Source organism: Tachysurus vachellii, chromosome 1, assembly GCF_030014155.1.
Source record: "Tachysurus vachellii isolate PV-2020 chromosome 1, HZAU_Pvac_v1, whole genome shotgun sequence".
Taxonomy (NCBI): Eukaryota; Metazoa; Chordata; class Actinopteri; order Siluriformes; family Bagridae; genus Tachysurus; species Tachysurus vachellii.
Window position 1 is genome coordinate 700,286 of NC_083460.1, and position 12,500 is coordinate 712,785.

Consider the following 12,500-nt stretch of genomic DNA (forward strand, 5'->3'; position numbering starts at 1 on the left):
GATGGAGGTAGCAGAGATGAGGATGTTGAGGTTCTCTTTAGGAGTGACGAGGATGGACAGGATTAGGAAGGAGCACATCAGAGGGACAGATGGTTATATTGGTAGAAGGATGTTGGAGATGGAGCCGCAGGTCAGAGGTCAAGAGGAAGGACAAAGAGGAGATATATGGGTGTGTTAAATGAGGACATGAAGGTAACTGGTGTGAGAGTCGAGGATGATGAGGATAGAGTTAGGTGGGAACTGATGATTTACTGTAGTGACCCCTAACGGGAAAAGTAGGATAACAAATCTAATATTTACAGATTGATGGAAAAAAAAATTACACAAAATCTCTTTGTGTGTGTGTGTGTGTGTGTGTGTGTGTGTGTGTAGGTGCACGCTGGTGCCCATGGATGCCTGGCGAGTGCCTCTACACACAGTCATACGCAGAATCGACCGGAGCACGCTGTATTTCTGCGGCTTTCCCACCTTGCAACACATCCAACATAAAGTAAATATCATTGAGTTTTAAATTGAGTTTATTACAGGTATTACAATTTTAATGTTATTTGTCATTTCTAAGATTAATTATATGGTTATTGTTAACGCTTAATGTTATAATTAACACATTAATATTAAACTAGTCCGATCGTCAATAAGACTAACTTCCTGGTTGTGTTTTCAGTTCTATAAGAAGAAGAGCGGTGTGGTCGTGTTCCAGCAGAGCAGCCGAGGAGAAAACATGATATTGGAGATTTTATCTAGTCAGCAGGGGGAGCCAGTGAGCATGATTTTTTTAAAAATTAATTTATTTTTTCCTCGATATAAAGATATAATCCTAGTGTGTACTATTTTATCATGTGTGTGTTTAGGTTCTGGAGGATGTGGCAGACCTGGTGTTGGGGAAGAGTGTGTTTGTGAACTGGCCTCACCTGGAGGAGGCGCGTGTGGTCGCCGTGTCAGATGGAGAGGCAAAGTAAGACTTTCACCTGAACAATGGTGGGGTAATTTCATCTCTATGGGCCAAGTGAATGATTAAGCTTTAAACTAATGTTTATTTATTTAACACAATTTTCTCAGCAATAGTTTTTGTGGAACGTTAATAATATTTCTGTTTCTCAGGTTTTTCCTTGATGAGGCGACAGGAGCACAGAAGCTGTTTGAGGACACGCCTCCTCCCGTTAAAGTGGTGTATCTGAGCGATAAAGAGCAGAAGGATTGGGTTAAAGATGTGCAGGGCATCACAGAGCAGTAAGAGCCTCCACATTTCACCCTCAGTTTTGTGACAGCAGAACTGACAGTAGATCAGGCTGCAAATCACAGGTTTAAATTAAAAGCGTTTTGATCTGTTATTGTTACTATAGCAACAGCTCCTTCACAGCAAACGCTCCACATAAACGAATTAAAATAAATTATACGGCCGTTATTTCTCCGTCGTAAGCCATAAGGTTTCCTATATCTTCAGGACTGAGGAGTTTATTATTAATATTTATTACTATATATTACTGTTAAATATTTGTTCATAAATAAATGAAAGGTTTGTCTTGTGTCGTGACCCCTTCATGCTCCTGTACCCTAATCAGCCACAGTAAGCGTAAAGGTGTGGTGATAAAAGAAACGTCGGTGCTGCTCTACGCTCAGCTCCTCACGGGCAGGAAGTACGTGATCTCCCCGGACGCTCAGGTCCATCTGGAGAAACAGTGGGCCAAACAGATCCTGCCCTTCGCTTACCAAACCATCGTGAAGGTACCTTTAAATGAGCAACAGCACATTTACATCAGCCTAAAATTCTGATTGTGTATACACACACGCGCACACACACACACACACACACACACACACACACACACATAAGGAATGTAAGATTTGACCTTGCTACAATAATGTATGTAATTCACTATGATATCTTTATACTGTATGAATGCAGTCGTGCCTATAAATCAGTGTTAAGGTTAACATCATGATAATCATCATATAAATCAAATATAAAAATAATAACAAAACCAAAAAAGATTTGCTTCATTTTATCCCTTAAAGGAGGTCCATAAATACAGGTTTATTCTTCACTTAATAAAGTCTGAGTAATGATGTTCTGTTTGCTCTTATTCAGGACATCAAGGCTTTCGATTCGTCCTTGTCTCGGTTTAAAACGCTGGAGGAACTTTTCCCCGTCTCCACCACTGTCTTCATGGTGGGAAACGTGTATTATGGCTCGATGGGAGAGGTGAGAGTTCCTCATGTCATACATTTACTCCGGTTAAAACATAAAGCTCTAATCACAATTGTTTATTTATTTGTTTGTTTGTTTTTTGCTTCAGGTGCAAGATTCTAGTGATGTCATCAGCGAGGGACGTGTGCGGGTGGTCTTTACTGTGCCGTGTGAACCTCACCTTGATGCCTTAATTCAGAACCAGCATGTCAGTCTATTATAAAATATACGTATAAAATACTTTAATAGCTCGATATTTTAATTACAGTTTTTCATCCTCATCTAAAAGCCTTCATTTATTTTAATCCATTATTTTATTTTTTTGTTTATTTGTGTAAAATTCTGTTTTAGTATATAATAATGACTGTTCTTGTAATAAACACTAAACCCTGTTCTCTCATTCTGTACTGTTTACTCAGAAATACTCGATAAAGTACAGTCCCGGCTACGTCCTGGCCTCGCGCCTCGGCATCACCAGCTACCTCGTCTCCAGGTTCTCTGGGAGCATCTTCATCGGCAGAGGATCAAAGAGGAAGTCAGTGCAGCTCGTATCAGTGTTCGAAGTTGCCACTATTTTTTATTACTTATTTGTTTAAATATGGAAACATATAGCGGTCAAAAACAGGATTTATCAAACTCCTATAACAGATTTTTTCTGTTAAAATGTTTGTTTCTTTTTGATGTTTTATTTATTCATTGTGTGCGTGTGTGTGCGTGTGTGTGTGTCCTGCTCAGTCCTCATGGCGAGCAGAGAGCCAACGTGGGTCTGAATCTGAAGTTTAATAAGAAGAATGAGGAGGTTCCTGGTTACACCAAGAGAACAGAGAAGGAGTGGCTGTACTCGGCTGCTGTAGAGGAGCTGTTAGCTGAGTATCTGGAGCGCTTCTCCGAGGTGTTCGATTATGTGTCCAGGAACAGCCATGATGATTTATTTTACGAGGATGATATCTGGCCAGGAGACGATGAGAATGGGTAAGTCTCTGTCTCTCTCACACACACACACACACACACACACAAAACACCACTCTGTTGTGGTTCTTGTCAACGTTCATGAGTGAAGTGGATGTTAGATTGTGGCTCTCATTTAACGCTGATAACACAAGAGGAAATTGATCATTATAAGAACAACAATGCTGTAATAGTTTGTTCTTTCTCTCTCTCTCTCTCTCTCTCTCTCTCTCTCAGAGCTGAAAAGGTTCAGGAAATCACTGCCTGGCTGAAGACACATCCCGTTAGCTCCTCCTCCCGAGCATCATGTGACCTCCAGATTCTGGATGTAGGCATTGTGGGGAAGATTGAGGAAGAGCTGGAGAAAGCTAAGGTGACCATGAGCGCACGCGCATACACACATACACACACACACACACACACACACACACACACACACACACACAGAGTTGTGTTTCATATCCCACCGTAACCTGTATGCTGTCATGGTAAAGCTTGTATTTCTTTCCCCCAAACAAACAGCACATTTTAAGATATTTAAATATGTGAACGCAGGATGATTAAAAATATTTGAATAAATTACTTTAGAGGTTTATTCGAGGTGACTGTTTGTTTGTGTCCTAAAGGAAGATTAGGTTTAAGAATAATATACAATATACTTATATAATAATAATAACGTTTGGTTAAAGTAGTCATATAGAGTTTTGTTAGACAATATTAGAATTGTATAATTGTCCATATTTAAGCTCAGGTTTATGAATTTAATTAGAATTATTGAGTGATTTTATTTATTTATTTGTTTGTTTGTTTGTTTTTTTTTTATCACAGGCAAAGAAGAGCAACAAAAAAGTGTGTGTCACTGTGAAACCTCACCTGCTGTTCCAGGTGAGAAAAACTATAAACATTGCAAATTAATTACACACTTCACACAGGAAAATGATCCAGTTCAGTGTGCTAATGTTAAGTGTGTGTGTGTGTGTGTGTGTCTGTCTATCAGCCTTTAGAGCAGCAGCACGGTGTAGTTCCTGACCCCGATGCTGAGTATCACCTTTTTGACCGTGTCATTAATGTCAGGGAGAATTTCTCTGTTCCTCTCGGCCTCAGAGGAACCATCATCGGCATCAAAGGAGGTATTGGCACTTTAATGGCTTTATAGACCTACAATTCACACAGGTTTACTGCTGATGTCCAGGGCTGCGATATGATGATGTAATACAGACATCATGATCTCACCTTACTTAGATATTGTAGGTGAATGTTTTCCTGGTAGTTTATTAGGATGTGTGTATATTATGTTGAATGTCATGAAATATCATGCTATGATTTTTTTCGTCACATGGCCTCGCTCTGGTGATGTCATCAGGGTCTGTATCAACATGTATTGCTTATTTTCTTTCTATACAGCTGTTTAAATACAGGCATTAATTACAGACGTAACTCCATTTACAGACAGGATGTAATTTATATTATTATGTTAGTGTGTGACGAGGTGTTTTCTGTCCTCGATCAGCTGAACGAGAGGCTGAAGTTCTGTATGAGGTTCTGTTTGATGAGGAGTTTGCTGGAGGACTCACCCTCAGGTAACACACACACACACATGCACACACCCCACACACACACACACCCACACACTATAACACCTCTTATAATAAAGTTATTGCTTTGTTTCAATCCGTGTGTGTGTGTGTGTGTGTGTAGATGTTCTCCAGGTAGAGGTTACAGACTTCCTCCATGTGCCTTAATCAATCTGAGCCACGGAAACCGTCAGGAGCAAAACCCTCACAAACTCACTGCCATTGTCAAACCACAGCCCTCCTCCTCCTCACTACACACACAAACTCACAAACACCAGCTGGACGGCCTGAACCACTCGCCACGCTCACCGTTTAAACTTACACAGGTGACACACACACACACACACAGTTCAGAATAACTTTGTGTCCCCATCCTCTAAGATACAAAGAAACACAAGTAATAAATCACACATTTCTTATTCAGATTGCTCTTTGTGTGTGTGTGTGTGTGTGTGTGTGTGTGTGTGTGTGTGTGTGTTTTATTTGAACAGCAGAACAACAGGCAGGGTCTCAGATCCGACACTCAGGGAAACAGAAACTCTCTTCAGAAAGGCCTGAACCAAAAAACACAAAACAAGGTATAGAGTTTAAACTGTAAGTGTTAGTGGGTGTGTGTGTGTGTGTGTGTGTGTATGTGAAGATTTAAAGGAGTGTGTTTGTGTTAGGGCTCAGCGAATAAGGAGGAGGAGTTCAGTAACGTGTGGCAGTCTCTTCAATCTGCAGCTCTGCCTCAGAAACCACCAACACACTGGCAAAATCATGTAAGTGTGTGTGTGGTGTGTGTGTTATAACCTCGTTATCTTTAGGATCTGATTACACAAAGTACAGAATAATAAATCCTGGTCTTTTCCCCAGGGTCAAGGTGCCAGTATCAGGTTACTGAAGAGGAGTGAAGACTTAAATACAGTTTCTCTACAGAAGACCTCCAGCAAGGTATTTATTCATCTAGACACTACAGTGTGTCTGTCACACTTCAGTGTTTGTGCATACAGATGTGTGTGTAGTACAGAGTGTGTTGTGGTGTTCAGGACGGAAGCTGCAGCATCAGACCCGGTTACGTCTCTGACTTTAGTGAGACTCAGACGTTAAACAGCAGATGATTGTGCAGAAGAGTAAAAACCTGCGTCTGTATCACACACACACCAGTTCAGCATGTGATTTTCTGAACATTTGCAGGTCTCTCCAGAGTTTCAGGAGCTTATAGCCAATCTAAAAGTTTCCAGGGAAGCCGTAGGTCCGGTAAATTCTCCAGTTAAGGATCGTGAGGATGAGGTGGAGAAGCCGCTGTCTCCTCAATCATTTGCCATGGTGAATTCATTAAAGCAATTAAATTCATAATGATACTTCAGAGTTGTTAGATTGCAGCACGTCATTAGCGACTAATCATTTTTTGTGTGTGTGTTTGTGTGTGTTTGTGTGCATGCGTGTGTGTGTGTGTGTGTTCCCTGAGCAGATGGGAACCATGATGCTGAAGGAGATGTTGAAGATTGACAGTTCAGCATCTGCATGCCCCGCCCCAGACTCCTCCCCTCTGAACACATCAGAGATTTCGTCCAATCCTGGAGCTCAGCAGCAGAACAGGAGACGCTGCTCAAAAAAACTGGGTAGATTTTTAGCACAGCTTTAGGACCTTAAAAATAAAAGGTATAAATCTCACAGGTGTTGTTCAGGGATCTGGATGTTAACTTTGTTGCTGATGTTCACCTTCCAGCAGCGAGGATGAACTCAACTCCAGGTGAAGCTCCTGCTCCTCCTCTCCTGCCCTGTGTGGCAGCTGAGCTGAGCCGAGTGTGTGTAGGGCTGAACATGGGGCCGCCTGAGTTCACCTTCCTGCGCAACAGACAGGTCAGTGTGCTCTCTCTCTCTCTCTCTCTCACTCACTCACTCACTCACTCACTCACTCACTCACTCACTCACACTGTGTGTGTGTGTGTGTTTCTCAGGGTCTGATGGTGTGTCAGGTGAAACTGTCTAATGGTCTCCTGCTTCATGGTCCTCAGTGTCAGTCTGAAACTGAAGCCAAAGAGAAGGCAGCATTGTTCACTCTGCAGCGCCTGGTAATGTCTCTCTCTCGCTCTCTCTCTCTCTCGCTCTCTCTCTCTCACACACACACACACACACACACAAACACACACACACACACACATATTTTTTTCTTGTCTTTCTGTCTTTTCTTGTTCCTTTCTCCCTTTTTTGATTTCACTGTGTGACCACACCCACTTCCTCAGTTATGTTACACAGACTTGCTGTTTATTTAGGGCATAACACCTGATGTAGAGTCTCTCACACACACACACTCTCACACACACACACACTCACACACACACACAGATGTGTATATAAAAGCGTGATGTTGTCCTGCTCTGTTGTAGAACTCTGTTGCTTCGTTTCCTCTCGCTCCTCCTCCTCTGTTCCCCGGGATGCAGCCCATGCGGCCGATCGCTCCTCACCTCCAGCCTGCAGGTGAGCGATCAGGAGTGTCACGTTTCTACTGCATCACATTCCTTATCCTTTTATCCTCTAACTGCTTTTCAGAATTCCATTATTTACTCTGAATCTAACAGAGTTATCTTTGTGTAAAAGTTTTTAGCCTTTTCTTTTTGATCTAAAACAAATTGGACGTCAATAGAATCGAGTATGATCTGTTTCTCAGTGCTGTGTTTGGCGTTAGGTCGTGTTTGTCACGGCCGTCGTGCCACACAGACTCTCTGATGAAAGAGATTTGTGTCTGAATGTGATTATTCTAGTTAAATTAAGCATAAATAAATGTATAGAGAAGAACAGACACGTGATTAATCTCTACAACACAAACAGTACACGAACCTGTTATGTTTCCAGCCTTCAAAGAGATGAATGATGACACATTAATGTACACTGAACATCTGTAAAACTCAACACGACATCTTGTGGATATAAATGACATTTCTCTGCCTTTTGTTGTTTCCAAAAGGTGTATAAACTTACATTAATATCTTTACACATCGTGTTGTTGCTGTTGTAATATTGCATGAAACGTCATGTCAGCATTCACGTGTCTTGCTGATTAGTCGCCTCACCTGAGCGCTTGTTTTTTGCAGGTGGTCTTTTGATGCCTACTCAAGGTTATGCTCCTCTGCCATGGGGGATTCAGTTGCCCCCACAGGGGCAGCCGTTTTTCGGCGGGACGTTCCCCAGAACCCGAGCGCCTCCGCCCCCAGCCCCGGTCGGATCTCACAACCAGTTCATCCCACTACAGGCAAGAATCAAACACTTCCACGTGAAAAACACACACTTTTACACTACAAGGCTGCTGAGATGCTGAGTGCATTCTGATTGGTCAGAAGGTGCTTGCTGTAATACTTTATTGTTTTTGTAGCAACGACTCCTACACAATGACATGATGTTCTCTGTAAGGAGAAATGTGCTAAACCTCTATGGAAGTTGTCTCCTGTGTCAGTGCTTTGTAACGTGTGTAAAGTGAGAACAGGAGCTGATTTTTTTTCTATTAATGTTCCACAACATTGACAGGTTTTATACATTTATAGTCACATGTATTCTGTAAGAAATAAAATGGCAAGTTGCTGTGGTGTAAAAGGAAAATAATCAGCTTCAGGATGGTAACTTTATTGATGACCTCAGCAAGGTTGTAATGTGACGCTTCTCTTTTACCTATAAGGTGTTTCTCGTATCACCGCCTGCCTTGTTCGCTTCAGCTTAGAGAAACAGATCAATAATTGAATTGAATAAAGTTATTCAACATAATAAATAAGTGCTGTTAGCTAAAAAAAAATCTAAACATTTTAAGCAGATTTGATCATTTTATCAGATATCGGCTAATCTATACTTGTACTTTTTTACGTTAGGTGACTAAGAAACGAGTTTCCGGTCGAAAGAACCAAGAAGCGAGACCGGACTTTGGGAGCGCCGCTCGATCCGAAAACACAGAAACCTTTCGCTCTGCAGCCAAATCAACCCCCTATGCCAACAAAACCCCTCCACCAATCAGCACGCAGGAATTCGAAAGCCCACCGAAACAACACTCCAAACCCGCACACGCCCCAGGCTCCGCCTCCAAACGCAAACACAGGAAGCTGGCTGTGAATTTCGATGCCGCCAAAGTGACGGACTGAGCTGCGATGGAACTCTGCCCCTTACTCCAACCAAATTTTTTTTTTTCTGGTTTTATGGTCGATGTTTTTTAAATCTAATTATTCAGCATCGTGGGAAGACGGCGAAGAACTTGATCTAATCGTGTGTTACATCATGTTTTTCCAGTGGAGAGGGAATACTTCTTTAACCCACTTTAATATCGGCAGCACAATGATTTTCTCAACTTTCTCTCTCGTCTGACTTCGAATTGAAACTTTTATTCTGATTTATCCAGCTTTTTTAATATTTTAAGGAATATTTTAATATTCCTTGATTATTTGTAGTTATTTTTGTAATTGCGGTGCACTTAAAATCAAGTTTGGTTATTCCCATTTGATTTGTTTTTAAATCCACGATCCCTACACGTACAGCTACAGTCCCGCAGTTACAGACAATCAGACTGCGTTCCTGAAAGTCCAAACCCGTAGCTCCGACGTCGGTGTAGATGTTTTCGCAGTGAGGGGAGGGAAGCTGGACTGTGTACAAATGAGGACATTCGAAGAGAGATTGTCTGGAGTGTCATGTTTGAGAAAAACAAATATGGAGGACTTAAAAGTTGTTAGCGAATAAGAGGAGATTTAAGATTTAAAAAAAAAAAAAGATTGCCAATATAATATTTCTGTATTATTCAAGCTGCTTGTCCTCTTATCAGTCAGCATTTCTTCAGTAAAAAAGAAAAAATACATCCAGTGTGACAACAGACTTAAAACTATTTTTTTTTTTTACTTTAATCACTCTCAGCGTTCACGTTTTAGAGTTCTCTCTGTCCCGTTCATTTCATATGGCACATGTTAGACGTTTTCGTTTTCCCTCCCTGGCTGTGAGAGAATGAAGCGGATGCAAATTCAACAGTTTACAAAAACATATGACCACTTTAGCACAAAATCAGAACTAAATGGGTAGACAGTTAAATCTGTACAGGATTTATTTCACAGCTTGGTCAGAAACCTAATTTATTTTCTTTATGTAAAAGAGAACGTGGGCTTCAGTTTGGGTTTTAAAATTAACGTTTGGGATTTTAATTTTCTCCCTTTTTTTTTATTTTAAAAATAAATGAAAACCGGTATCTCTTTCCAGCAGCTCTGTACGCAGTAGGATTTATTTTTTGTTGATCCGCCACACCAACACCACATCCATCAGGTTTTAACGTGGACTGGGAGCTACGTGTATCCGTGCGAAGTGTTATTTTCAAATGAACTCGAACAGAACAATTAAACTGTGGCTCCCGGTTTGGGACGTTCTGTACATAGATCTTTAATAAACTTTTGTTATGAGAATTCTCATTCTCACTCTCATTCTTATTCTCATTCTTTTTATGTATTGTGTGTACAACATGAAGCTACAACTACACTGTTGGGTTTTTTTTTAAACTTACAAACAAATAAAATCTGCTCAGTGAGGATCAGTAACTGAGGACCTGCCGGGTTTAAATAATGAAATGTCAGCTAGTGTTCGGAGGTTAATAGCTCAGTAATTAACATGTTGGGCCCCTGAACAAGGCCCTTAACTTTCAGTTGTGTTAAATAAATAATCATCTGCCAAACACAGTGAATGAATGTGTACATAATATTTAAGCCTTAATGAGCATAGAATTTTTTTATTGAATTATAATTATTTAAGTGTTTTTATGTACAACACTTTATTTGTTTGTTTGTTTGTTTGTTTAACATCAGTCTAAACTACTGGACCTGAAATGGTGTACTGTCACTTTAAGAGATTAACACACCCAGTCATCGGCTGATGTGTGACGTCACATTTGTGCTGCTTTTGGTTGTGTTTTTTTGTCAGTTTTTAGTAAGACGGCGGTTTAATAATAAAAACGTTTCCATGCGCCACATTTTGACCAAAACAAGATTAATCCTCTGATTTGAGCTGTTTTGTGACCAAGACGCTGCGCGCGCACACTGTGTGTCAGCTGAGGAGAAAGTTGTCAGGTGAAGTGCGCATGCGCGGGATTGTGTTCGGTTTAAACGGCCGAGTTTTGTTTCTGATTTACTTCCTTTTTTGTTGTTTGTTCATTTAAGTGTCTCGATAAATAATAATATAATATTGTGCTTTTACACCAGGAACAGAAACTATGAACGTGCCTGAGTGTGATGGAATATCCCGTTTTCTTTAAGAGGTAACGATGATTAAATATTAAAGATTAATGAGATAAGATTAAAGATAAGATTAAAGATAAGATTAAAGATAAGATTAAAGATAAGATTAAAGATAAGATTAAAGATAAGATGTGATTTATGACTCGAAACTAATTGTACATTTAAATATAAAACTACTTATGTAGGTTCCAGCACACGAGCCCCGCGCCCAGATCTCAACCAATCAGCTTCTAGTGACTGTTATCCGCGTGCGCCCAGATCTCAACCAATCAGCTTCTAGTGACTGTTATCCGCGTGCGCCCAGATCCCAACCAATCAGCTTCCGGAGGATCCTGATGTTTTGTGTGTGGAGTAAAAGTCTAGAAGTGCAGAAGTGTGAGAGACAGAAGAAGATCAACTCTGACAACATTGCAATTTATCTGGCGTTATATCGGAGCCATGAGATTTAAGTTCTGCTTCTCGATTCTGTGAGTGTGTGTGTGTGTGTGTGAGAGAGAGAGAGAGAGAGAGAGAGTGTGTGTGTGTGTGTGTGAGAGAGAGACTGTGTGTGTGTGTGTGAGAGAGACAGTGTGTGTGTGTGTGTGTGTGTGTGTGTGTGTGTGTGTGTGTGTGTGAGAGAGAGAGTGTGTGTGTGTGTGTGAGAGAGAGAGTGTGTGTGTGTGTGTGAGAGAGAGACTGTGTGTGTGTGTGTGTGAGAGAGACAGTGTGTGTGTGTGTGTGTGAGAGAGAGACAGTGTGTGTGTGTGTGAGAGAGACAGTGTGTGTGTGTGTGTGTGAGAGAGACAGTGTGTGTGTGTGAGAGAGACAGTGTGTGTGAGAGTGTGAGTGTGAGAGACTGAGTGTGTGAGAGAGAGTGTGTGTGTGTGTGTGAGAGAGAGACTGTGTGTGTGTGAGAGAGACAGTGTGTGTGTGTGAGAGAGACAGTGTGTGTGTGTGTGTGTGTGTGTGTGTGTGTGTGAGAGAGACAGTGTGTGTGAGAGTGTGTGTGTGAGTGTGAGAGACAGTGTGTGTGTGTGAGAGAGTGTGTGTGTGAGAGAGAAAGTGTGTGTGTGTGTGTGAGAGAGAGAGTGTGTTATGGGAACTCTGAGAAACGGTTGGACGAAGAGAGAGAGCTTTATTCTCTCTGTAGATGTAGGCACGACCTCTGTGAGGTGCCATGTTTATGATAAACACACTAACATCCGGGGATCCTGCAGCCGAAAGGTAAACACACCTGAGTCACCTGATCTGCACATTAACACTGTGTTCTGTTCTTATAATTATTACTCCCCTGAGTCCAGCACTAACACTTGTCCCAGGTACCTCTGCAGTACCCAGAGCATGGGTGGGTGGAGATGGACCCGGAGGATCTGTGGCAGAACTTTATCAGTGTGGTGAAAGGAGCGGTACAAGGTCAGAACTCTGCACAAGCCATAACACACTGGGGTGGGTGTGGGTGGGTGGGTTGGGGGGGGGGGGGGATTGAGCCTAAGGAATGTTAATCTTGATAAAAATGAAGTGTGTGTGCGTGTGTGTGTGTGTGTGTGTTACAGACTCTGGTTTACAGATGAGTCAGATGGA

General features: G+C 41.5%; 2 protein-coding genes across 6 annotated transcripts in view; both read left to right on the forward strand.

Annotated features, from left to right (window-relative positions):
• The window catches only part of xrn1 (5'-3' exoribonuclease 1), an 18,711-nt gene extending 8,596 nt beyond the window's left edge, over positions 1-10,115 (forward strand). For 2 of the 3 annotated variants that reach the window (XM_060866996.1, XM_060866997.1), the window contains exons 17-40: positions 373-490; positions 665-760; positions 852-955; positions 1,102-1,230; positions 1,563-1,725; positions 2,090-2,203; positions 2,298-2,396; positions 2,608-2,723; positions 2,924-3,160; positions 3,374-3,509; positions 3,965-4,021; positions 4,134-4,266; positions 4,647-4,716; positions 4,835-5,036; positions 5,202-5,288; positions 5,376-5,471; positions 5,566-5,643; positions 5,887-6,018; positions 6,164-6,314; positions 6,422-6,555; positions 6,654-6,767; positions 7,083-7,173; positions 7,788-7,945; positions 8,553-10,115. In XM_060866996.1, coding sequence (XP_060722979.1) covers positions 373-490; positions 665-760; positions 852-955; positions 1,102-1,230; positions 1,563-1,725; positions 2,090-2,203; positions 2,298-2,396; positions 2,608-2,723; positions 2,924-3,160; positions 3,374-3,509; positions 3,965-4,021; positions 4,134-4,266; positions 4,647-4,716; positions 4,835-5,036; positions 5,202-5,288; positions 5,376-5,471; positions 5,566-5,643; positions 5,887-6,018; positions 6,164-6,314; positions 6,422-6,555; positions 6,654-6,767; positions 7,083-7,173; positions 7,788-7,945; positions 8,553-8,819 — 3,082 coding nt within the window. In that variant the 3' untranslated portion in view covers positions 8,820-10,115. The remainder of the gene's footprint in view (positions 1-372; positions 491-664; positions 761-851; positions 956-1,101; positions 1,231-1,562; positions 1,726-2,089; positions 2,204-2,297; positions 2,397-2,607; positions 2,724-2,923; positions 3,161-3,373; positions 3,510-3,964; positions 4,022-4,133; positions 4,267-4,646; positions 4,717-4,834; positions 5,037-5,201; positions 5,289-5,375; positions 5,472-5,565; positions 5,644-5,886; positions 6,019-6,163; positions 6,315-6,421; positions 6,556-6,653; positions 6,768-7,082; positions 7,174-7,787; positions 7,946-8,552) is intronic. The other variant, XM_060866998.1, reaches the window with a different exon arrangement.
• A 498-nt stretch (positions 10,116-10,613) lies between these two features.
• The window catches only part of gk5 (glycerol kinase 5), a 14,171-nt gene continuing 12,284 nt past the window's right edge, over positions 10,614-12,500 (forward strand). The window contains exons 1-5 of one of the 3 annotated variants that reach the window (XM_060867000.1): positions 10,614-10,772; positions 10,905-10,960; positions 11,126-12,143; positions 12,239-12,332; positions 12,473-12,500. The exon at positions 12,473-12,500 is cut by the window's right edge and continues 48 nt beyond it. In XM_060867000.1, coding sequence (XP_060722983.1) covers positions 12,015-12,143; positions 12,239-12,332; positions 12,473-12,500 — 251 coding nt within the window. In that variant the 5' untranslated portion in view covers positions 10,614-10,772; positions 10,905-10,960; positions 11,126-12,014. The remainder of the gene's footprint in view (positions 10,773-10,904; positions 10,961-11,125; positions 12,144-12,238; positions 12,333-12,472) is intronic. The other 2 variants (XM_060867001.1, XM_060866999.1) reach the window with 2 other exon arrangements.